The 27,555-nt window shown below is 37.8% G+C and overlaps 1 protein-coding gene across 1 annotated transcript in view; it reads right to left on the bottom strand.

The window, feature by feature from the left end:
• Window positions 1-6,725: 6,725 nt before the first annotated feature.
• Window positions 6,726-27,555, bottom strand: part of LOC126469567 (DNA damage-regulated autophagy modulator protein 2-like) — a 216,388-nt gene continuing 195,558 nt past the window's right edge. The window contains exons 6-7 of the mRNA XM_050096686.1: window positions 17,126-17,282; window positions 6,726-6,935 (exon numbers count right to left, since the gene is read on the bottom strand). Of these exons, the coding sequence (XP_049952643.1) occupies window positions 6,893-6,935; window positions 17,126-17,282 (200 nt within the window). The 3' untranslated portion in view covers window positions 6,726-6,892. The remainder of the gene's footprint in view (window positions 6,936-17,125; window positions 17,283-27,555) is intronic.

Raw genomic sequence — 27,555 nt, 5'->3', positions numbered from 1 at the left:
GTATGTAGGATATAGCAGAATTTATACCAAAAGGTCTGCAGTTTCTTCATTGTTCTACTAAATGTGAAAATATTTATGACATTGAACTGTCTGGAGATATATTCAGATATTTCAGTTTTTCTGTCAAACAATGAGACTTAGATACAAAATAACCCAAACATGCAAGTGGGGATGCACACACACACACCTCAGCTGCAAGATTACTCGAGTGGATGGATAATGTCACCTAATGGGAAAACCAAGAGGATAATTCACCTGAGAAAGTCTCAAGTGAAGTAAGGGTTAGGCAATAATAATAAGATGCAATTGTGTTAAGATATACTCAAGACTTTAAAAAGGAGTCAGTGACCATTGATAATGTCAACACTAACCCCCCCCTCCCCCCCCCCCCCTCTTCCCATGTTCTACAGAGGATAAGGTACAGACTAAATGACATGAAATTTGAAATAAGTTAAGAAAGTTTAAAATGGCACCTGCAACTTTGTTACAAGTAGCCAAATATTTGGTTTGAAAGGCTTGGTAACCATGCCATTGCTGCAGAGTTAAATACAATTTAAATACTGCTGTGGGTGGCAGATGAATGGTGCTGTCAGAGCTACAAAAATAAAGAGAACTGAAATGCTACTGAGACAAAGAACATAAGACAGATGAATAGCAACTGTGAAGAGATTGCTGACTTCATTTTGATACTTGTCAGTCTTGCCTAAACATATTTATACTAGAATTATCTGCTTGATGATTTGCCAATTTGTACAGAATCCATTGAGATGCTCCAAATGCCAAACACTTTTCCATGCACATTAAAATATGGTTACGCTACTTGTGGCAAATGTGGCCAGATGGCACATGTATAGAAGATATGTATCCCAATGGAATGTTGTAACTCCTCAAACACCCAGTTTAGTACAGAGTATCTGCAGTCTATGCTGAAGAGAAGAAATCCAAGAATTATGATACAAATGTTGTACTGTGCACTGAAGCAAATAAATCATTCAAAACCATCCAGCTGCTGTTTTTTCCTTAGTCATGAGGCTCTCAACAGTTAAAGTTAGTGAATCAAGACAGCTTAAAGCTTATTTTCACAGATACCAGACTCCACTCTTCTTTACCTGCAACACCTAAATCTAGCTCTGTGACTGGAGGAGGCTGCAGGTTTTTTACTTGTCTTTGAGTGCAGATTCTTGAAATTTTGAGAATAAGGCTTTCCACAGTTCACAAGTTCTTTCTTGAAATATTTCACACTGGAGCTTCTTAAGCACATCTTTATCCCACATTAGCCAACACACTCAAAAACATGTTGAACAAGTATGTATGTTGATTTCCTCTGTGGCTGAATTATAAATTTGTTTGCTGTCCCACTCTGTCATTTCTTATTAGTTGCAAACACACACACACACACACACACACACACACACAGTTTCCATACACATATTTAGTGAAGCAAATTACTGAATCTGACCAGTTTAGGCACTTATGTCATTCTTATACTCTCAACTGAATAACAGGACCTCTTTTGTCATTTGGAGTGCTTCATATAGTACACTGCATAGTAATATATCCTGCTGTTTTTGCAGCTTAAGTAATGCAAAAAAAATTTCCACCAGTGACATACACTATGTGATCAAAGGTATCCAGACACCCCTACATTAGGTGCATTGTGCTGCCACCTGCTGCTAGGTACTCCATATCAGTGACCTCAGTAGTCATTAGACATTGTGAGAGAGCAGAATGGACCACTCTGTGGAACACACGGAATTCCAACATGGTCAGGTGATTGGGTGTCACTTGTGTCATACATCTGTATGCGACAGTTCCACACTCCTAATCATTCTTAGGTCCATTGTTTCTGATGTGATAATGAAGTGGGAACATGAATGTACACGTACAGCACAAAAGTGTACAGGCCAGCCTCATCTGTCAACTGACAGAGACCGCCGACAGTTGAAGAGGGTCGTAATGTGTAATAGGCAGACATCTATCCAGACTGTCACACAGGAATTCCAAACTGCATCAGGATCCACTGCAAGTACTATGACAGTTTGGCGGGAGGTGAGGAAACTTGGATTTCATGCTCAAGTGGCTGCTCATAAGCCACACATCACGCTGGTAAACGCCAAACAATGCCTCGCTTGGTGTAAGGAGTGTAACCATTGGATGATTGAACAGTGGAAAAAATGTTGTGGGGAGTGACAAATCACAGTACACAACGTGGCAATCCGATGGGAGACTGTGGGTATGGCGAATGTCCGGTGAACATCATCTGCCAGTGTGTGTAGTGCCAACAGTAAAATTAGGAGGCGGTGGTGTTATGGTGTGGTTGTCTTTTCCATGTAGGGGGCTTGCATCCCTCGTTTTTTTGCATGGCACTATCACAGCACAGGCCTACATTGATGTTTTAAGCATGTTCTTGCTTCCCACTGTTGAAGAGCAATTCAGGGATGTCGGTTGCATCTTTCAACACTATTGAGTACCTGTTCATAATGTATGGGCTTGGAGGAGTGGTTACACGACACTATCATCCGTGGAATGGACTGGCCTGCACAGAGTCCTGACCTGAATCCTATAGAACACCTTTGGGATGTTTTGGAACACCGACTTTGTGCCAGGCCTCACCGACTGACACTGATACCTCCCCTCAGTGCAGCACTCCGTGAAGAATGGGCAGCCATTCCCCAAGAAACCTTCCAGCACCTGATTGAACATATGCCTGCGAGAGTGGAAGCTGTTGTCAAGGCTATGGGTGGGCAAACGCTGTATTGAATTCCAGCATTACTGATGGAGGGTGCCACCAACTTGTAAGTCATTTTCAGCCAGGTGTCCAGACACTTTTGATCACATAGTGTAGCTCAGGAACAGTTGAGCCAAACATAATATCCCTGAAAGGGTCTCTGGTCACCACGACTAACCAAAATTGATTCAGACATGCAGTTGAGGAAATTATTTGTTGTTTAACGTATGTGAGTTGGTGGGAAAGAACTTTTAATAACCAAAGCTGCTGGTACTGAGTACTGTACCCTTTCCTAAACAAGATACTAATGTAGTAGCACAACTTTTATAAATTTTGAATTCTTAATTGAAGGACCCGTTGAAGGAATTCAGTGATAATGGATTAACTGATGAACCTTCCCCCATGCTGAAATTGTGCAACTGATTAACAAGGACCTGTGCAATATGGTAGATAATGAAATGTATTGTAATCGTATGAGGCATAACTTCCATGCTCTGTGTGTTAGAATAGTGACTGAATGTTCCAATAACGTTCTTTTAGTGTACATCAATACAGCAGGCAACTTTCCATTCTGTCAACTTTTTTTCTGTAAAGTAACAATTTGCACACAGCCTTAAGGTTAAAATCATCCTTCAAGGTACGTTAATGGTTTGAATGGTGTAAACAAGCCATTACTGGATCCACACAGCACTCTATTGAATTGCACTGAGGATGCAGCTTTGTCACCTCATGATACGCAGGTGGCTGTACATAGCAATTTCTTGTTGAGAGAGTTTTGTGAAAGTGGTTTCTGGAGTGGGAAAAAGAATCACAATGGAAGTGATAAGGATGGTGCTACACTTTCTTTCAGCTGCTTATGTCATGTTAAAATATGTAGTGTGAGATGCTATAGTGGTGTGCTATGTGCTAATGTAACATAAGCATGCAAGCCTTTCAGAACATACAAGATTGTAAGAGTACACATTAACATGTTTGCTGATGTACACATAGTAATGGATGCTTCACTGGCAGGTCAATGCAGCAAGGCCAGTTCACATTGACACAAAAATTTGGAAATCATATAAAAAAGTTATTTTATTCCAGCCTTATGTAAAACATGTTCCTTATAGATCAATATTTTTTTTAAAAATCTTGAAGTGTGCCTGCAGACATGTGTGACATGTTAACTCAGCACACCATGAGGCTGCTGGCTGCTGCAGGTTAGCTATAGCATAATGAGAATTATAATCAAAAACTAGTTGTAATCAATAGCTAAACTATAAACCAAAGGAAACTGAACCATGTATACAGTATGGTATACAAATTACTGGGTAGGTGCACAGGATTGAAGATGAAGGTACATAACAATCAGTGTATCTATGAATAACAAGGTAGACAGAGCCATTAGTTGCAGGTTTCACAGAGTGTGACTACCTTCCCATTGGTTTCAAAACTTCAGACGCTCTGTAAGTTTCATAAATGTTCAAATAAACACTCCTCCAATTTCTTTCACATTTTACTGTTTCTGTTATCCTTTTCTTGTGGAACTGTCAGACAGTGGCACTTTATATTTCCTTATACCAGACCATTATCGTGCAGTAACCTTTGTTGGCTTGTAGAGCTTTGCAAAAATTCTTGCTCAGCTTCCATTCCAAGTAAATGTATAATTGATACATGAATTTGTTAATTTTTATTGGGTTTGGTTGTTTGGGAGAGGACACCAGACAGCGAGGTCATCTGTCTCATCAAATTAGGTAACGATGGGGAAGGAAGTTGGCCATGACCTTTCAAAGGAACTATCCCAGCATTTGCCTGGAGTGATTTAGGGAAATCATGGAAAACCTAAATCAGGATGGCTGGATGTGGGATTGAACCGTTGTCCTCCCGAATGTGAGTCCAATGTACTAATGACTGCACCACCTTGCTCGGTATATTTTTATTGAGTTTCCAGTTAGTTTCCTATTCAGTTTTGATGTATTCACCACTGAGGTGTTAAAGAGGAATCAAATAGAATTTTATGGTACCATCAATTGTTTTATGCAAGTATGAGAAGTAATTAGCTATTTGATCTGAAATGTCTACCCTTTGTTATGTTCAATGATGACTTCTGGTTTTAATTTTTCATTTCCAGACTGGTCTTAGCCTGATGGAACTGTATCTAACAAGTGTTTTGTTGAAAGAAAGACCATGTCTCTTCCTCTCTTCTATTTTGCAACTACAATGCTTTCAGATGACAGTTTACCTACTACTTAACCATTTTTATGGTATGTTTCATAACTGGTAATAGATGCCTTCTGTTCTTTCTCAGTGTCCCCACCAAATTTGTCTCTTATTCAAGGAGTTGTTTTGCAAGAGGAACTGGTGTTGAATAATGTGTAACAACTTTTTGGCCCTCTATAAAAATTATCCATAAGCTGCAGCACAATTCTTTCTGCCAAAATTTTGGACACAACATTTACTCATCCTCTGCAAACTGAATACAATGAATGAGTAACTAAAAGCAAGATTTCCTCTTTATTTTGGGCAAAATGTTGTTCTTGAACAAAGCATTTGTGCTCTAATAATCTTCAGTTGTTGGATACATTACATACCAATTTTTATTAACATCTGCAAAATGGCAACTAAACTTCTTACCACTGCCATCATCATCACAAACATGTTCATTGTCATCATAACTTCCATTGCTATCAGTTATGCCCACAGTCACAGCTTCTTCAAAATGAAAATCTGATTCTTACAACATCCTAAGTAATTCATCGTGAAACCAATCATTTTTTGATATTTATAATTTTGTGACACCTCACTGGTAGACAGTAAGGGATCTGTTTGAGCTAAGACCACTTATGCTTTATTATACAGTAAAGTAAATCTCAGCCTTCATAGTAAAAAATAAATTAGCCGTCAACTTTACAATGGGTGTAAACTGATATTGAAATTTCATAATAATCAATAATAAAAACGTTGTTGAAGGTAGAGCTATAAAACACTAAATTAAAAATGTTGAACAATATATTATATCTGATTTCTTGGACACTAGTGACAGCACAATTAAAAAATGAGAATTAATGCATACTGAGACAAGAAATATACAGCAAGTATAACAGTAAGAAGCCACAACTGCAACAAAGACTAGACTGATTATATCTCACCAACCCCACATTGCATCTACAAGCCATGTTGATCCACAGTACATGTTTCATCAATAAGCTGCATATGGCTGTGGTTGTACTGTAAAAGCTGCATATGACTGTGGTTGTACTGTAAAACATCTCATCCAAAGATATACAGGGTACTTAACTAAATGGAGTGGAGCTCATGGTCAGTGGCGAACACATGGTGTCTTGTCCACTGGCAGACTTATGGCAGTCAACATGTTAAACAATATCATTTTAATGGCAATAATCTATGGATATATGTCACATTAAATTTAATTATACAGTTGTTACAATTCATTGTTGTGTAACTGCTACTTTGAACTGGGAGAAGGGGAACTACAACAGATTGGTGAATACTTAAGTTGGTCACTGTGGGTATTAAAATCCAAATATTATACAAAAGCAGGAATTCTTGCCTGCAGTGTCCAAATACTGTTCAAAAGCAGAAATTCTCACCCACACTGTCACATCTGCCATACATATCTATATCACAGTTATGTTTATGCAGTTAGTTTTGGTGAGGGCCTCCTTTTGGAGTTCTCTCTATAACATTTTCCAGTGAAGATTTAGAGTATTATATCATATCATATATATAATGGTGCAGCGTTTTCTTTCATACCATCTCACAGTACAAATTAAAGAACTTTTTGCTTTCTATTCTCACCAGTTAATATTCTGAATGAATTGCTCAAAATAGAAAATAAAACAAAAATTTAGTCCTCACATGAAATGAATAGTTCCACTTCAAACTCAGAATACAAAATAAAACAACGTTTTTATTCTGAAAGTTTTGTTACACTGGAAGGCATGTCATAAACATACAGCATTTAGTAAGAAAACAGACTGCATCATGTTGCCATACATGAACCTTACATTTTGTAAGTCTGAGACTGAACCACGTACTTGCTTCAGTGGATTTGAGTATTAACTGTTCCATGTCACACAACTGATCCAAAATTTTATAACTGAATATCAGCTGTGCTGTCATCTGGTGGGCCTTTTAATATCAAAGAACTCACCCAAAATTTGATTATAATTGAATATCAGTTGTACTGGCATCAGGTGGGCTTTTCCTGAAAGACAGGAGATCACTGATCAGTTTATGATTAAAAAGATGAAATTAAATTACACTACTGGCCATTAAAATTGCAACACCATGAAGACAGCACATAAAAAACTTCAAATTGTTATGAAGTGTACTACATTCTTGGATGTGCAAATGATTAGCATTTAGCACAACAACACAAAGTAGTTAATAATAACACCATCTACATCCTGTATATAAGGAAAGACTAGCTTAGCACCCACTGCTTCACTCACATAGACTGTGTGGCCTGCAGAGATTTTTTTGTTTTTATTTAATCAAATTTTCATGTTGTTCACAAATTGCAAAAGCTTCTAAGCTTTCCATGCTAATTAAGACCATATAAGCATGGCCTTTGCTGAATGTGCTTCTGACAACAAAAAAAGCAGTTCTTGTAGCTGGAGTCCAAAGTTCTTGATAGTCATGCCTTTCGGATTCTTGTGTTGATATTTCCATAGCAACTTTCATTCCCTCACAAATATTTCTTTATATCTAACTGAGAAGTGAAATACCAATTTCCATAAATTTAGCTTTAATTTTTTTTAATGTAATGAAATATGTTCTCAAAATTTTTCATCCCCATTGCACTTCCTTAGGGGTTGAATATCCGTAAATACTGAAACACCTACTTTTTTATTTCTAACCGAGGAGTCAAATACGAATTGTCATAGACGTAGCCTTAAAAATCCTTTTGTAGTTCTTTAGTAATTAATTATTTTCAAAAAAACTTTCCCACTGTTTTAACCTCTTAGTTGTTGAATTTCCAAAAATGCTGAAACTCATGCTTTTTATTTTCTGGCTGTGAAACCAAATACCAGTTTTCGTAGTTTTAGCTTCCAAATTCCCTTAATAGTTACATACTTTTAAAAAGCCTTTCACCCCCTAGGAGGTATTTTGGACAATGCATATAATATAAGATCCAAACCTTCACCAGACTTGAAGTTTCTATCCTCAATGGCTTCGGCTGGGGAATCAATCTGACCCTATTTCATGCCATCAGGGGTTGAATTTCCAAAAACAGTGAAACACACATTTTTTCATCTCTAACCAGGAAGCCAAATACCAATTTTCAAAGAATTAGCTTTACAAATGCTTTTGAAATGAAATATTTTCACAAAATGTTTCACCCCCTATTTCAGCCCCCCCCCCCCCCTCGTAGGATTTAAATTTCCAAAAACAGTGACATGCATATGTTTTATTTCTAACAGAGAAACCAAATACAAATTTTCATAGGTGTAGCTTCAGAAATGCTTGCACAATGAAGTGTTTCCATAAAAGCTTTCATCCCCAGTTCACCTTCATAGGGGTTGACTTTCCAAAAACAGTGAAACAAATTTTTTTTTATTTCTAACTGAGAAGCCAGCCTAAAATTTTCATAGATTTAGCTTTAAAAATGCTTTCATAATAAAATATTTTCATAAAAACTCTCATTCCCTATTTTACCCCCTTAGGGGTTAAATGGCCAAAAACATAGAAATACGTTTCTTTTTATTTCTACCTTAACTGAGAAGTCAATTACCACTGTTCACAGATGTAGCTTTGAAAATACTTTAGTAGTTCCTTAATAATAATATATTTTCAAAAATAGCTTTCACCCAATATTTCACCCCCATAGGGTTAAATTTCCAAAATATGCCAAAACACATATTTCTTTATTTATGACTGAGAAATGAAATACCAGTTTTTGTAGGTCTGGCTTCCAAGTTTCCTTAAGAGCTTCATTAAAAAAAAGGGCCGTCCCCTATTTTACCATCCCCTTAGGGCTAGAATTTAAAAAAACCCATTCTTAAATTATGCCTAAAGTATGAGATCCACATCTTCTCCAAATCTCAAGTTTCTATCCTCAGCAATTTGGGCTTGGCGATGATGAGTGAGTGAGTAAGTCAGTCAGTCAGGACATTGCCTTTTGCATACAGTGGAACCTTGCTTAATGAGCACCTCCCATACTCCCACAGTTTGCAATTTGTATAACAAGCAAAACAAGTTACAAAAAAATGACTTGCTTAATGAGCCATGTTTTGCATAATGAGTGATGATGATTTAGTGTGATGTCACCAGCCGTTTGTCCATGGTGAGGGAAATGTTCAACAATATAAACACCTATCATTGTCAGCAGCAGCACATGAACAATGTCTTTAGTACATACTGCAGTCTGGGGAGCGCTCTTTCTGCTACCATCTTAGTGTAGCTTGTGCTCACACATTTTTCTAAACTTGTGTTAACTCATAGTTTTTTGTGTGTAAATTTTAATAACCTTCGTAGAAATGTCCCTGAAAATAAAGTCGTAAGAAGACAACCATAAAAGAAAGAAAATGACCTTAGAAAAGAAACATAAAATCATTGAGAAACATGAGTTTGTTGTGACTGTTGCTGATGTAGCACTCACATGCAATAGATCTTCATCCACTATTTGCACTATCCTCAAGAACGAGGACAGGATTAAGGAGATAGATGCCTCAAAGGGAACGACAAAAGTAGCTAAACAATGGTTTCATATTCTGGATGATGTTGAAAGGTTGCTCCTTGTATGGATAAATGGAAAGCAATTGCAAGTTAAACTATTAACGAGAACACCATTTGTGAGAAGGCATGAATGATTTTGCTGACATTGTTAAGAAGATGCCAGGATCATCAGCTGCCAAAAAAATGTTTAAGGAAAGCTGTGGGTGTTTCAAGGAGCTTAAGATAAGAACCGGCATCCACAGCATTGTGAAGCACAGCGAAACAGCCAGCTCCAACACAAAGGCAGTAGAGAAGTTCATCAGCATCTTAAAGATGCTCATAGATTCTGAGGGTTATCTGCCACAACAGGTTTTTAATTGTGATGAGAGAAGTCTATTCTGGAAAATGATGCTAAAGTGAAGGAGAATCTATTGCCCTGTCACAATCCAATGAAAGACTGTCTCACACTGCTATTCTGTGCCAATGCAAGTAGTGATTTTAAAATTAAGCCGCTGCTTGTTTACTATTCAAAAACTCCACAAGCCTTCAAGAAGTGTTAAGTCCAGAAGAGTAGGTTAAATGTGGTGTGGAGGTCCAACAACAAGGCTTTTTGTGATTGGATCAATGAAATGTTATGTCATTCAGTGAAAACATATTTGCTTGAGATGAACCTGCGTCCCTATGTCTTGCTTGTTATGGACAATGGCCCTGCCCATTCTCCAGGCCTACAAGACCACCTCCTTGAAGAATTTCAATTCACCAAGATGCAGTTTCTGCCTCTCAACACCACTCCATTACTCCAGCCTATTGACCAGCAGATTATTTCTAACTTTAAGAAGCTCTACACAAAAGGACACTTTGAGCATTGTTTTGAGTTGACTGAAGCTGCAAGTCTTACTCTCAGAGAGTTTTGGAAATATCACTTCAACATCGTTGCCTGTGTAACCATGATCAGAAAGGTGGGGACAGTGGTTACGAAGAGAACTCTCACTTCTGCTTGGAACAAGCTTTGGTCAGAGTGCATTGTCAAATGTGACCCTGAGGCATTTGCATCAGTACCTGTGGAGCCTGCAGTCAATGAGATTGTGTCTTTGACCAAGAGTATGGGACTAGAAGTGGATAACAATGATATCAATGAGCTTATGGAAGATCACAGCCAAGAAATGATTGCCAAAGGGTTTATGGAGTTACAGTGTTTTTCACAGCAGGGAGTTGTGGAGAGGAGTCCTTCAGAGGAGGAGGAGGAGGAGGAGGAGGCTGTTACAGCAAAGCAGCAATCTTCTGGCACAATAAGAGAAATGCAGGAAGCATGGGAATCAGTTGCATAATGCATTGAAGATCATCAACCCAATAGAGTAGTTGCTAGGCATGCTACAAATTTGTTTGATGATAATGCTGAGCCACATTTTTGCCAAGTGTTGAAGCGATGGCAGATTATAGACAGCTTCCTTGTAAAAAAGAATTATGTATTTATTGTGAATAATAAAGTACACAATACTTTATGTTTAATTTTCTTTGAATAAATAGCATGAATAAGATAAAATTTTTAGTACTTTTTCTGAATGAAATGCATTATTATATTTTACATTAATTCATATGGGATAGATTGTTTTTCTTAATGAGTGTTCTGCACTATGATTAAGATCCTGGAATGAATTACACTTTCTATGTGAGGTTTCACTGTATATAAAATACAGAGCAGGTATCTCATTTGGAAATCACATTTGAATGTTGTCCATTCATGAGAAGACCATAATACGCCTCATGTAAGGAGGATTAACATCTATCAGTATGTGTCAGAATTCAAAAATGGCAGAATCATGACCTATCGACACTGTGGCACATTGTTACATGATACTGCTTCTCATGTTTGTCAGTATCCCATGACTGCCATGTGAATGTGAAACTGATGAATTCAGGGCTGCCATACACAATGTCATGCAGGTTCTCAGTGAACCTGTGTGACTAGCACACAGAAACAAATGGCTGTGTTTGTAGCATGAGAAATATTCACATAGACTTTCAGTAGAGCAACTGTTGTTGAGACTTCTCTTAACACAGCAATAGAGAGAGACTTGCCTACAGTAGTGTGCATAATGGCAAAACAGGATACAGCAGTGGCAGCACATCATCTTTTCAGAAGATTTTCGTTTTTGTGTACAGTGTCAAGGTGTACATGTTCATAGAGGAACTTTCTGAGTAGAACAAAAGTTGCCAGATTGCAGTTGTTATCGCCATACAGTTCGAGTTTGTGGTGTGATGATCTGACGTTCCACTGGGAAGACAACATGATCATCTATAGTATGTTTAGCCTGTAATTTGGACAGCAGGCATTATATATCTGAGGTGTTATTGCCAGTGATTGTACCTTATATTCCAGGTCTCCTCGATGTTCTTTATCAACTCCTGTTTCCCATGATGTACTGGTGTACCCCAATACAGGGGGTGTTCAGGTATTACCCTGGCCAGTATAATTTCTGCATCTCTCACCCACTGAAGAAATATGGTCATGGGTTGCTGGTAGGTTGACATGCCACCACTTGCCTTTCCCTTTACAGTTTTCATTTTTCAGTTTTATCACATACTAAAAACCTGTGTTCCAGCTCACCTATAAAGCCTAAATGGCATTAGATTTGAATCTGTACTAGGATATGTTAGGCATGTCACATTGTTATATATCTTGCCATAGGAAAAAGTGAAAATTTGTTTGGGAGATTATTTGGTGTTGTATCTGGAAGAAACCAGGAAGTTCAGCAAATTGTGAAGTATCATGTAATATAGTTCTCTGCCACTAAAAAATTATTAAAATAAATTAGCCTTCCATGTTTGTCAAATAATTAGTTAGAACAAGCAGACAGATGATAAACATGTCTTATACACTAAAGAGCCAAAGAAACTGGTACACCTACTATATTTTTTACAAATGTAGTGTTCATTATCTTATATACGAAGACAGTAACTTGTTCTCGAAAGAACAGTTACTGTTGATGACCATGCAGCTTTTCCCTGGAGTAAATGATGACTAACTGAAAAACTCAGCTGCTGACAGGTGTTGTTGATATACCTCAATGTTGCCCAAACTCTTACGAGGATCACCAAAGCGTGTGTGAGTAATGAGTGGTTGGGCAAATGTCTGTAAGGTATAATACATATGTAGAATTGTGGACAGCTGGGAATGTGAGTCTCACGGGACGCGTGCAAGGGATAAGTCCCTGCAGTCACGCTATTCATCTGTGTCCTCAGAGGCTCAGCTGGATAGAGCATCTGCCATGTAAGCAGGAGATCCTGGGTTCGAGTCCTGGTCGGGGCACACATTTTCAGCTGTCCACATCGAGGTAAATCAACAACAACTGTCAGCAGCTGAGGTTTTCAGTTAGTCATCATTCATTATCTTACTTGAACACATCATCTCCAATGAGAAAAAACTGACCAGTCATATCCAGTTTAGTCCAGCACCATCTTTTGAGTATACAGAGTACCTGAAATGCCATCCAGCCACAACCTTTCTTTGTACCTGCTAGTCATGACATGCAAAGCTGTCACTTCTCGTTGGCTGACCCCTTGTGATCGTGCCTGCCGCTGGCCATGGGCTGGCATCACTAACTCCTACCACACTGCGAGTCAAGTAGGTGCAGCTTGGGCATCAAGAACTAACTGCCATTTCACCCCCCCACATAGACTCCCCAGTTTAAAAAATCCACTTTATCCAATCCGAGATGGGGATGTTGTTGTCCATACACCTCCCTTCTATGCATGTTGTTTTCAAACACAGAAGAAATTGGAGCATACATGTATTAATACAGCACTAAAGTATCGCACTTAGTGTGAAAATCCTGTACGGCAATATACACTGTAGAGCCGAAGAAACTGCCTAATATCATGTAGGGACCCCATGAGCATGCAGAAGTGACACAAAATGATGTGGCACGGACTCAACTAATGTCTGAAGTATTGCTGGAGGGAACTGAAACCATGAATCCTACAGGGCTGTCCATAAATCTGCAAGAGTATGGGGGAGTGGAGATCTCTTCTGAACAGGACGTTGCAAGGCATCCCAGATATGCTCAATAATGTTCAAGTCTGGGGAGTTTGGTGGTGTTTAAACTCAGAAGAGTGTGATGCACAACCACCCCTCCTCCCCCTCATTGTAGGCACCTTACAGCACTCTACCTCACTCTATCCCACAAAGAATATCCCACCCTGTCAGCCTTGCCATATGGCTATCGCATTTTCTCTATGCTTAGTGCCTTCCCCACCATGCTGCCCACTTGGTTATTTTTTAAGTTCACTCCAGCTACAAGTTGCAAAACAAAACGGCAAATATCTGCCAAAACAACAGAAAAAATGAAATAGACAACCCATAGGAAAGACACCTGGTAAATATGAGTTACTGTAATTCCTTCTGTCACAATAGTGCATCATTCAGAGATACCAGAATTATTTTTAGTTCTTGTTGTGTACATTGGCATTGTATCTACCATTTGTAGAGTCTGTGTGTTATTGAGAAATATAGATGGTTCCATGATTTACTTTTATCTAGTGCTGCTGTTGAATAGGTACATAGAGCTGCTTTGTGTTAATCACTCTTTGGAGACAATTTCATATACTGTAGGAGTGGCATCACTTACATGTTGGGGACTGATGACCACAGCAGTTAAGTCCCATAGTGCTCAGAGCCAGCCACTTACATGTTGTGTCAGTAGATTTCAGACCTGTCGTTTAATGCACTGTGTTGATATATTAAACTTTTGATGATCTAGTATATTAAATGATAGTTTGAAACCAGGCTTTATCTACAGTGGCAATGAAGTAGAATAAGTTTGTAGCCACATAATTTTGCATTTTATTTCTTCAAATACTATGCAATCAGTAATTTTCCATGTGTTTTGCCACAGAAGGAAATTAGACTGGTATTGAATTAATGGATTTTTTTTCAAGTGATAATAGATGAGTTAGTGCGTAACATTCTTACATATGATAACTGATGGGAGATGGGTTTAGTGTGGTAGGCGTCAACCGTTTGTCATGGTAGGGCTTTCCACATTTATGTTCTTTTGTGCAATTATCTTGTATTTTAGTTTCATTCCCTTGTTGAGACAATTTTTCTGTGGGACTTGATTAACAGCAACAAGTGCTATTATACAGAATCATTGCAGTCCTTTATCTTTGATTATAGACACATGTTTGGTTTTGTTTTATGAACATGTGAAGAAACTTTTGAGGTAGTTAGTGTTTTATTTACTTTCTGTGGGGCTACAAGGAGTCCATACTTTAATGATTGTACTTTTACCTGTTTAAGGGAATCACAAAACATGCTGTTTCAGTACACTGGTTCTAAGACTTCATTTTTACCAGTAATTCAAATGCCATTTACACCCTCATCTGGAACAACTTTTTCAGTGTACTGATGCTTTTGGCAGCTCCTAATTTCTTTTACATTACCTTATTTTAACTTTGTGTTGTTTTTTGTGGCAATCAGAGATGAGTTTGAACATTTGTTTCATGGCACAGTTCCTTCACACAGCTGAGGGGCCAGACCACTATAATCTATTCCATCAATCTGTGTTGTGATTTTATATCAGTGGCGATTGGCTTCAGTGGCTCAGCTAATTTTGCTCTCCCCTGTCTGATTCTTATCCTCTTGCTGTGTCACCAATGATATTCTTTATTCTTTCATTTTCTGGCTGTACCAATTTCCTATTTTGTCTTTCCCAGCCAAGATTGCTGAAGCATCATGTTTCCCTTCTTACCATGTCCAACTAGCACTCCTCTCTTTTTTTCTTGCCATTGTCAGTGAGCTTTTCTCTTGGCATAACCAGTATCTATAACACATCAAGCACACAAGTGCATATAACTTTTGCAGTACAAAAGGAATTTTATTAATGAAGTTTCTTAATACTGGGAATACTTATGGTGTCATTGTGTTTTATCCAATTATTGTATTATAATGTAACATATTCTCAAAGGATAAGATTAATACTTTCAAATTATTGTATGACTTCTGATTGGAAGTCCAATGATTCTGTGATATGAAAATCAACATCACTTTTCCCATGAACAATCTGATTGATTAGAAACAATTATAAAATTAGACATTTGGTATTGATTGTTATTTACATCATTGACAAATCTCAGAAATTTAACTACATATAAATCCCCCCCCACTTACACTAACTAAAAACAATTGCAACAGATCCCTCCCATAGATTTAAGCTCCCACAAGGGTCAATGCCCCACTAACATGAGCCTTATGGAAGGGAGAAATATTGTACACGGTGCCAAGCCAGTTTGAGTTACTGAAGTAATTCATTGATACTTTATTGAGAATTTAAAATTTTCTTTCATTCATGTAGCTGAAGCAGCCTACATGCTTAAGTCCACAGCATGAGTTCTTGCAGTGTGTGACCAACAGGCTTGACCCTTCAGGACAGAAGCAGTCCTTTCTGGTAAAAGCAGCTGACAGGTTAACCTTTCAGCCTTCTGGTGAATGCACTAAGTTATTCATGCCACCGATCTGCCAATAGGGAGGCAGGAAGGAGAAGTCATGTTGTTCCTAATGGCCATGTCCTGGGGAGAAGAGGACAGGGAAGTTACTCTCTTGGTTTCCAGATTTAAGGCAGAACAGGCACTCATCTTGGTTTGTAGCTTTCAGGTGTAGCAGATGGCCTTGTACGTTCTGCCATTTGTCTCCATCTCTCCTCTCTCTGACCAGTCACCTGCTAGTTCAGTCATGAAAGAGATTTCTCTCCTCTTTCTGTTCCCATATTCAACTATCACTCAGTCTGTTGGACACTCCTCCAGTCCAGCCTGGACATGCACTTACATACACCTTATTGACAGAATAAAGTCAAAAGTTTACCTTACTCCCCTCTTTCATTTCAAACTGCCTCCCTTCCGGCACTCATTCTGATACTTGATACAGACCACCTCCACACCAGTTGTGGTATGTACATATTGGTGTCAGAAGTTTGGATCACATACCATTTGGCCCAAAAAATTGCTGGAGATCCATGGTCCACATCCAACTCTGTGTGGCAAATCAGAAGTATTCATCACTATTTCATCATGTGAGCTGGGGCTATCCACAGTGCACTGCACTGGCACATTGCTTCATGCTGGTATAAAGTTCACAGAGTCCACTGTGCCACTCGATACATGCCACAGCACAGGCAGAGTTCCAGCACCAGTGGAACAAGCCCCGCCATGTTGCTGCGTGCTACCCATGTACATGCAACATTGTTATTGGAGTTGCATACAAATATGTTTGCCCATCACGGTCTGCCGGCCAGGGCCAGTTAGAATTTGCCAATCTCTGCATGCCACCTCCATGGCTTCACCAAGCACATGGGTGCAGTATGTAGTCAATGCGGCTCACCTGCCATTGCTGCCACCTGAAGGTGTTGGCCATCAGCATCCCATTTGTCTCCAAAATTAGTTCTTTTTTCTGTATGCCTTTTCTTTCATTTATACTCTCCCACCCTCTAACTGTTTCTTTTTTGGTGCTATTTTCATGAAGTTTACTTTCATTTTTATCTTATTTACTATATCACATGTTATTCTGACTAGAATCATATTATCACCATTATTAAATTACAAAGCTTTATTATTTTTTTCTTATCAGTTTGAAAATCTACATTTTAAACATTGAGAAAGTCTGTGTAATATTAAACAAGCAGTGCCAACTAAAAATCCATCACCAGAACAGTCATCAGTTTTATTACATACAAATAAAATTACCTGAATACTGGTGATTCGATAGAGATTTCCTTAAACTCACTATAAAAAGTGAGAATAAACAGGCAGAAGCTGACAGAAACAACCCATTCAGATATAGCACTTACTAGGTGCGTTACATATCCACGATCAGTGGGTTTCCATTTCATTGGATCTTCTCCTGAATAGGAAATACAAAATTATTGAGAATTTATGCACCTATGAATATGGCAGCAGCTATGTTATTGAACATTAAAAATTACTTTCTATGTAATGATTAATAAATTCAGTGTTATACACTACATTGTATTGTATAAGATCCTTACTATACAGTGTCTGATCAGATAACTGCATGATTTAAACTATATTCCAGTTCTTGAAATCACTAATCTCCTCTTGTAGGACATTGATCTCTCTTCAACTCAAACACAAGATTAGACTGTGATACAAATACACATTTTGGACTCAAGCTTAAGACTAATGAAACTCCAGCTCTTTATACTGCAATTATTATTTTGTGGTTTTAAAATTACATGCTTTATATATACATCCATGTTTGTTCTAATGGGACACAATTAGCAGCCTAAACTAGAAAAATGCTAGGATTGGCATAGTACAACAACTAGAGCAACAGTTTTTTTTTCTGACAGAAAAGTGTGTTATCTCTATGAAATAAGGTATTCTCTGTTATAAAATATAAATTCAGAAGTTAAAAATGGAAATTGTAAGCCATGTTCAGGTCTTCACAAGGGGACATTGCCTTATTGTAGCACTGACTGTGTGAGCAAAGAGGTCTATGAATTCACATGAAATATCAAAACTAAATGAGTGTCTTCCTAATTTATAACTTATGATCAGCATGCTCAATTTAAGCTGATGTCAAAGCAATATATGATCAAATTCATTCAAGAAAGCTTGACTTCTTTGGATACATGAACAAAAGTTGTGTACAGAAACAATACAGAGCGAGTAAAACCAAAAAACCTGTGAAAAGAATGCACACACAGACTGCTATGACATGCTATTTGCGATGAACTATGTAAACCCCAAAAGCAAAAAAAGTGCTCTTCAATAGACAAGAAATGCTGAGAGTAGCAATGCCCTTAAAATAGGTCATAGTAAGTAAAAGTAGGGAAGTTTTATGCTGAAAAATGCGCAGATGCAAGACACAAGATGTTATTATTAACAAATTGTCATGGATGACACTGGCTAGTTTACTAAATCACAGACTGCCACCAAGATATTTTGTGTCATCCATAATCAAACTGAAATCACAACTGAAATATGTTTTTAGCAAAAAGAAAAAAAGGGTAAAGAATTTTAATAAACTTCACTGGGTGATCGTTCTCGATGGAGCAATGACATTGAGTTTCAAAGACTTCCAGAACACTGTGAACAGGCTACTTTCAAAAACAACTAAAACAAAAGTGATTCTGTGCACTGACTTCATAGGGGAGACTGGAATAATAGAACATTTAATGATGGAAAGTGTTTCCCAGTGAAGTCATGCTAATATAGCAGATGTTAACTGGTTTTTAAGGAGGAGTGATTATATGGGACATGGACTGCATCTGGTTATGAAAAGAAAAACTTTGTAGGAACATATGTTATTCAGCTGTGCTACATGGAATTTTGAACTGACTAAACAGTTAGTCAAAATACACAATTGGGTTTGGACATTTCAATGTTAATTTCATGGGTAACTGCAGAAAAGGATAGCAACTGATCAATCAGCTAAGAATGTACAATGCGGATACACATAGTGATTCTTATTAACATTTAGAAACCTCTGAAGTGACATAGATGATGATCAGACAAATAATTTACTGTAAGACCACAAATGTTGGGAAATACCACAAAAGTGAATGACAAACGTTGAACATGTGAGGCCACCAGATGATGTATCTTGCCACGCAAGCAGCGATTAAGCCACGCCTGACCATCCCAACCCCAGTCAAGTATTCACGTCCGTGTGGCTGTGCAGTTATGTGTCTGACTTCAGTGTGTCAGGCTCAGGGTCTGAGTCATGCATTGAGCAGTCAGTATTTTTTTCATTGCATGAGACAAATATGTGTTTACATTAAGGTATTAATTTATTAATTTACTTACCAGTCTTGTGATCTCTTCTGGTTTATTGCAAAGTACCGTACAACAAAAACCTACCATGCTGTGTCACAATAAAATGAGTATAAGCTTCTCAGTTGCATCATTACCAGTAAATGACTGCATTGTCTTTACAACATACTGATATTAAAAAAAAGAAAAAAAAAAAGAGGCGAGAGAGAGAGAGAGAGAGAGAGAGAGAGAGAGAGAGAGAGAGAGAGAGAGAGAGGAAAGAAAAACAGTATAAGAACTTTGTTACAGTAAGGACAATAATTTTTTAACTTCTATATTTACAACAGCTTACAATTACAAAAGGTGTTTGAAATTTGCTCCATTTGCTTCAATGCAAACACTGCATCATTCACTCATCCATTTACACATGGGCTCAAAAACACCCTCTGTATTATGGATGCAACATTACATGGTCACCATTTGTTATACACCTTAGGGGTATTTCCCAACATTCGCAGCCCCACATGTCTCCTATTAATTTACTTGTCTTGCACTATCTATGTCATTAGGGGTTTTTTAAAATATTTATAAAGAATGTGTAGAAGGTACCAAGAGGTGTTGAAGCAAATGTGAAACTACTGTTGACCAAACATTGATAAATCAAAATGTGGCAATAGAGCTGAGCCCATTGATACAAGTTTCTTTGATCAACAAGCAATTACATTGATTTTAAAGAAATCTCACAAGAAATGCAATACCGACAAATATGTAGAGAGGAGATTAATTAATGATGAAGGCATTAGGGTCTTTAATCACATATTGAAAAATGTAAACTGGAACAAGGACACTGACAGTTCTGTACCAGTAGAATCCTAAGAAATGTTGAGCTTATGTCAAAGCGGTAGGTAGATCAAAACAAAATGTTCAGACACTCTGTGACTAAAATGGTACTGAAACAGAGGATGACAGACTAAAGGCCAAAATAATAAATGTATTTTTCCAAAGCTGTTTCACAGAGGAAGACTGCACTGCAGTTCCTTCTCTTGATTGTCGCACAGATGACAAAATGGTTGATATTGAAATAGGTGACAGAGGGATAGAGAAACAATTAAAATCACTCAAAAGAGGAAAGGCCACTGGACCTGATGGGATGCCAGTTCAATTTTACACTGAGTATGCGAAGGAACTTGTCCCCCTTCTTGCAGCAGTGTACCGAAGGTCTCTAGAAGAGCGTAGTGTTCCAAATGATTGGAAAAGACACAGGTCATCCCCGTTTTCAAGAAGGGACGTCGAAAAGATGTGCAGAACTATAGACCTATATCTCTAACATCGAATTTTGGAACACGTATCATGTTAGAGTATCATGACTTTTCTGGAGACTAGACATCTACTCTGTAGGAATCAGCATGGGTTTCAAAAAAGACGATACAGGCAGCATGATAAAGCAAGTAATAAATTCATCATAAAACACAAAAATGAAATTGTTGATGATCCACTTCTAATAGACAATGTATTTAATAGTCATTATACTAATATAGCTCAAAATCTGATCACAAGTAAATATAATCAAAACACAATGGTAGAAATTCCAATAGGTGAAAGTACAATGCACCTATATCCAGTAACACTCAAATAAGTACAAAGGGTTATCACTAAATATGCAAAATGTATTTTGACAAAGCCAATTGCATTGTAAACATGCTAAATGGCTAATAAATAAACATATAAACATATGAACTAAACTAAAGACTAAAATGACCTGTGGATTTGATGGTAGCCCTGACAAAAGTATTGCATATACTGGTAGTGCTGGTAATATTGTCCCTCAACTTGTTGACATAACTGGTGACTCCTTTGCCCCTGAAGTGTTTCCAAGAGGACTCAAGCCATAAACAGTAATGCCAGTTTATAAAAATGGTGGCAAGTTTGACATCAGAAATTTTAGACCACTAACAATATTATCTTAAAAAAGAATTAAACATAATGTACGGTATAATAGAGTGTTAGATCTCCTAAACAAAAACGAAGAAGTTATAAATGTGTAGTATGGTTTCAGAAAAGACAAATCAATGCAAATAGCTTTCTTCAGTTTGCTAAAACTTGTTTACAAAGCTGTAGAGGATAATGCAATAATTTGTGGATTGTTTGTGGACCTTTCCAAAAGATTTTGACCTCAAAAATCATTATCTAGTTCTTTTAAAACTAGGGTACACTAGTGGGCCTTCGTCTCTGAAAGCCCATATTGATGATGTTTCTTTGAATGGTTCACACGCTGACACTTGTTGATGGCCCAGCATTGAAATCTACAGAAATTTGCAAAAGGATTGCACTTCTGTCACATTGAATGATTCTGTTCAGTCACTGTTAGTCCCATTCCTGCAGGATCTTTCTCTGGCTGCAGTGATGTCAAAGATTTGGTGTTTGACCGGATTCCTGATATTCATGGTAAACTCGTGAAATGGTCATATGGGAAAATCCCCACTTCGTTGCTACCTCAGAGATGCTGTGTCCCATTGCTCATGTGCCAACTATGACACCATGTTCAAACTCACTTAGGTCTTGATAACCTGCTGTTGTAGCAGCAGTAACCAATCTGACAACTGTGCCAGACACTTGTTGTCTTATATAGGCACTGCTGCCACAGCACCATATTCTGCCTGTTTACATATCTCTGTATTTGAATATGCATGCCTATACCAGATTCTTTGACACTTCAGTGTATATAAAACAGCTGAGACAGTAATCCACTGATACTTACTTATCACAGGCATTGTTTTATATGAATGTGTCCTAGAACTCTCCAAAGGCAAAGAGACCGTATTGCCTATACCAGTTTCTTTGGCACTTCAGTGTATATAAAACTGCTGAGACAGTAATCCACTAATACTGACTTATCATGGGCATTGTTTTATATGAATGTGTCTTAGCATTAACCATAGGCACAGAGGCTGTATATTTTTTTGCTCAGTATGATAAAGTGCACTTTGTATGCAGTTCTTGCATGAAACCTGACTTATTGGCTTTATACACAGCATTATGAATTTCTCTATAGTATTATTTATGAATGACAACATTCCTGCATGTTTAATTGTAGTAAACATTGCAATTTTGCAACTTCCTTTTCTGGAAATCAGTAATGTCCACCTCACTTGCAATTCAGAGGTCCTCATAGATCTCCCTCGGTAATGATGCTTTCACTCTCAAGAGCAGTTCTAAATCTTTAGAATTGTTTTCCTTTCACACTTTTGCAAATTTCATTTTTGTGCATATTTCATGCAAACCCTTCTTACATTTATAAAATTGATGTTCAGATTTTGTGAAATGAAACTGGCTTTACACACTGCTTAACTTTAAGTGTTTTCTCCCTCCTTCATTTATCCAAAAAATTTACAGTCTTTTGCAAAGATGTCTTTTAAACATGTGACATAAGGGTGAACCAGGATACTTCATAGACTGGCTAGGCAACAGACTGTCACTCTGGAAGAGCTGAGAAAAATTTAAAACAGGATGCAGGGTGCAATGAAAGGTAGTTGAAGCCTTGGTGGAGGATGTGCTTCAGTATTCACAGATGCCTGTACTTTATCAGAAGGGCTTGTTTAATGTGGAAGGAATGGTAGCTGTTAAATAGGAGGTACTGTTGATAATTGGTGCACTTTGTATTGACAGAGTCTCTCACATAGCTATTGAAGAGATTGAGGTCAGTCTCATGCAAGATGGTATCCTGAGCTGAAGACGGTGAAATGTTATGGATAACAGAGAAGAGATTAAGGCTGTTAAGGAATGAGGATAGTATCATAGACCTGGATTCACATCATGAAGATATCATCAACAAGTTAAGATCCTAGATGACTAGAAAGGATTCCTCTAGATGGTCAATAAATACGTTGAAATATGAGTGTGCCATTAGGATTCCCAAAACTCTCATGTGGCTTTGTTTATAAATTTTCCATCAAAGAAGTAGTAGTTGGGTGAAGATATAGTTGGTCACCTGACCAATTAATGGCTACCACCAAACTGGGGTCAAGAGGGAAGTTGCCTACCCTGTGGCAGAACTTTCTTCTGAGCACAACATATTCAACTGCAATGGCTCTTTCACAACTCATACCACCTGGACTCCCAACCCCAGTACCAGTGCCTGTAAATTACATGGACACGAACTGTCTCCTGGCCTGATTCTCTCCTAGCCCCTCTCTCACACCAATCTCCACCTCTCTCCTCCTGATTCTCACTTCAGTTCATCACTCTTATCCCATTCTCTTGCTGCATCTCCTTTCCCACCACCAGTCCCCTCTCCCTCCATCACTCCCTTCCCCCTTGTTCCTCTTACCCACTGCACCCTATACAACCCTGCACAATTGAGGTAAAGAAAAGAAAAGAAGGAGCACATATATTATTTCACTAAGATTTCCAAGGGCAGTGTGTGTGTGTGTGTGTGTGTGTGTGTGTGTGTGTGTGTGTTTGTGTGTGTGTGTGGGTGTGTGTGCTGGATGCATGGCTTAATTATTATTGCCTCTGTGCAGACGTGAGAACACACATTATTTAGCACACTATAAGTTAAACTAAACTTCATGGGATTATTATGTTACAGCACATTTGCCTGCTACGATTCAATGGAAATGCTGGAGGGCTATGTGATCAGGCAATTACTCTCCCAGCTGTTAATGTCTTATTTGAGAGTGAAAATGTTACTGTTAATTCAAGAAGATCTTCAGTTGACCTCAGAAGGCTTAGTGTATCTCACTGCAATCAAGGAAAATCCCTGACTGCATCATACCAAGGGCTAAATCTGGGTTCTGTGTACAGCAGTCAGACATGCTAGTAATAAACAGTTAAGAAAAAATACAGCAGTATCAGTGGTAGTTGAAGCAACATTGAAATCTTAAATTATGTTAATAATTTGTAAACTGCTTCATTCCATTTCATTACAATATACTGTTCAAGTAACCCATGGAATATGCAATTAGCTATAACAGGATAGAAAATCCGCAGGCTTTGCTTTTAAATTGTGTATCTTTAGAACAATGAAAGTGCTGTTTCCAGAATGTTCCATGTGTGCACGCTCTGCTACTGAGTGAGGTATTCATTCTGAAAACCATCCTCTAGTCCACAGCTAAGCCATTTCTTTGCAATACCCTTTTGAGTGCAAGTTCTGCAGGCTACACAGGAGAACTGTGTAATTTTGCAGGTGAAAGAGAGGTACTGGGCCAAGTTTCTTGTTCCATGTCCTGATACAGGGCAGGAGGTTTCAAAATGTCTGCCCTTGGCACATACAAAAAATATTGTCAGTGAATTCATCCTGTGCCAAATATAGTAGAATGGATGATGCAGGTATACATATATGATATAATTATACATTGAAACTAAAAAAGAGAAGTATGTATTTCCAACCTATCATTTTCTGGCAATGACCAAGCAAAATATAACTTTTGATAGAAATCATGAAATTATCAGCTGTCTGTTTTGCATAAAAATATTACAAAACTTTGTTACCAACATAGAATATAAAATTATACTACTCAAGATAAACACAGTGTGATTTGTCACACAATGGTGCAAATATAATTAACAAATGAATGTAAGATCAATCAAAGCAATAACCTGTTTCTTTTAGTATGCAGATAGTTATCAGAATGGTGTGTAACTTTGAATGAAGATCATTGATATGCAGTGTTCATCACTAGCATATCATACAACTGGAAATTCTGGCAAAATGAATGTACACTTTTGTGAATTGTTCTCAAAGGAATTGTGTGCAGTGAATCATATGATGTAAGAATGAGTTCCATCAGCAACAAAAGGGAGGGAATGTGCTCTAGATTATCTGCATTAAAACTAACAGTAGATTCCAAATAATGTTCAAGCCAAGAGACTGGAAAGACCAGATGTAATGTTGAAGTTTATTTGCATAGTTATTGTATCATATCTGTATAAAGTTAGCAGCCTCAAATGGGTCATTGTTACCTTTGGGAGCTACATCTGTATCAAATGTCAAATTTGGTTATGTAAAAATTCTATGTAACAGTTCTTCATAATTTATCCTCAGATAGTGACAAAAAGGGCCAACAGGAAATCTTGGATTTTGACTCGCACCATCACATAGCCACATTCATTTAGGCTGTCCAGTTCATTAGTCTCTTAGTACATTTGCCATCTGTAAACCTGACTCATTGTTGGCAACAGTATGAAGGGTGACTCATTCTGTTATGTTACTGTTGACTGAGTATTATCATGTGTGCCACTTTAGTTCTGTAGCTCTTTGTGAGAACATTCTTTAGTGTTTAATGTGTGTAGTCACAGGGGAATGGTTGGCAACCAAACAATTGTTAACCAACACTGATTGTCTTGCCATGGGTGGTGCTGCCTTTATTATCTTGAAAGTAAACTGGCTCCATCGCTGAAGTTGCTATGTCAGAGTAGTAGAGTGATACTTGAAGGAGGAGGAGATAAATGTTTAACATTCCATCAACAGTGAGGTCATTAGAGATGGAACACAAGCTAAGATTAGGGAAGGATCAGGAAGGAAATCAGCTATGTCCTATCCTGACATTTTCCTCATGCAATTTAGGGAAATCATGGAAAACCTAAATCAGGATGGCCTCCCGAATATGAGTCCTTTGGTGATACTTGAACCAGATGTAGAATGATAATGGTGGTAGAAAGTTTCACCACCAATATTTGGTTGGAAAAGAGAGGGAGGGAGGGAGGGAGGTAGGGAGAGAGAGAGAGAGAGAGAGAGAGAGAGAGAGAGAGAGAGAGAGAGCGAAAGGTGGTAGAACAAAGTTATCATCCATGAGCCATTGTGCTAATGCCCTGGGTTAAATCTCAAAACCTTTCATCAGTGTCCCAGTGTGAAGCATCTCACATCGTTAAAAACAGTCTGCTGGATTTTGAAATTAAGCTCAGTGGGTATACTTGCACTATTCAATAGGAATAGGCTGTGTGTTCTCACTGAGTTTCATGCTCCCCGCCCCTTTCATTATCAACAACAACACTCACTGTTGAATTTACAGTACCATCATGAAAGCTGCTGGAATGGCCTATTGTCTAAAGGCTTGAAACATTTCACAAGCCATATAATATCATAATCAAGTTGTCTTGGGAACTGTGTCACCTCACATACTTAACTGTCTGATTGTGTTTGATACAGATTTTTGAGCTGAGTGCTCTCCAGCATCATATTGTCATTGAAACTAAGACAGAATTTTCATTTTGCCTTACCTGTATCCAGTCAGTTGCACACATAAAAAGTTAACACACAGCCTAATGTGCCATATTCAACCTCTGTTTTCTGCTAAAACAGGACATGACTGATCAACCTTACAAATATAAAATGTGATGTTAAACTGAAATATTAAATGGCAGGGAAAGACTTTTGCAACTCCCCCCCCCCCCCCCCCCCCCCTCCTCTCTACCCAAAAAAAATCTCTGATACCTGTTTGTCAGATATGTTGCAGGGTGCCTTACAGTACATTATTAGATTTTGTTCATGGAAAAAATTGCATATTTTACTTATTAGCTACAATGAAAACTGTACAGTGTGCCTTTGCACAAGAAAATTGCTACACTCTTTTTCAGTACCAGTACTCATATCTTTATCAGACTTCATACAACACTAAATCATACATAAGGCAGTAATTATTTGCTTTTAGCTGTAAATAAGCAATGATTAACATTCAAAAACCAAAGTGGAATAGCATCTCATTTTGCCTAACAAAAACAATATATTGCAACAGGTCAAATCAATGATTACTTATAGTGTCTTGAGATTCTTGTCATTATGCTTTTTGCAGTTACACACACAAAACTCAGAAAGGTGATTGATGATTCAGCTGAATAATGAAAGAGGGTACAACAGGGATTAATGACCTATTGTCATTAGAGATGGAGTTGAACAACAATATGGACTTCTGGAGTAAGGAATGGTATGAGCACTTGCTAAGTGTTTCATCCTGACATTGGCAAACAAAATTTTGTTGTAGTTTGGTACAGGTAATTCTGACACCTAAGACAATAAAACAGAACTGCAATAATGTGAAATAATAATCAGTCTTGATTGCAGATTTTTATTAAAAATTAAAAATCGCAGGTCAATGGTAATGGGTTCTAATCACATATAGATTATCATCAGACCATTTCTCTGGAGTGCAAAAATAATTTTCCTTGGAGTGTAAAAGGTACCAAAATTACAAAATCCATCTACACAGTAAAAAATGGACACACAATTATAATAAAATAAGAAGCTTCTTATACCATTATGTGGTGAACAGAGACAATGAGGAGAGCACTTACAAGTGTCATTGTTGCCAGAGGTGTCTTCTGACTCTTGGCAGTGCTCTGCTCACCACCTAATGCTATAAGAATCTTCTTATGTTACTATGACCATGCATCCATATTTTACT

The sequence above is a fragment of the Schistocerca serialis genome, chromosome 3 (assembly GCF_023864345.2).
Source record: "Schistocerca serialis cubense isolate TAMUIC-IGC-003099 chromosome 3, iqSchSeri2.2, whole genome shotgun sequence".
NCBI lineage: Eukaryota > Metazoa > Arthropoda > Insecta > Orthoptera > Acrididae > Schistocerca > Schistocerca serialis.
The sequence above is the reverse complement of the archived record's forward strand: the minus strand, read 5'-3'. Positions and strand labels throughout refer to the sequence as shown.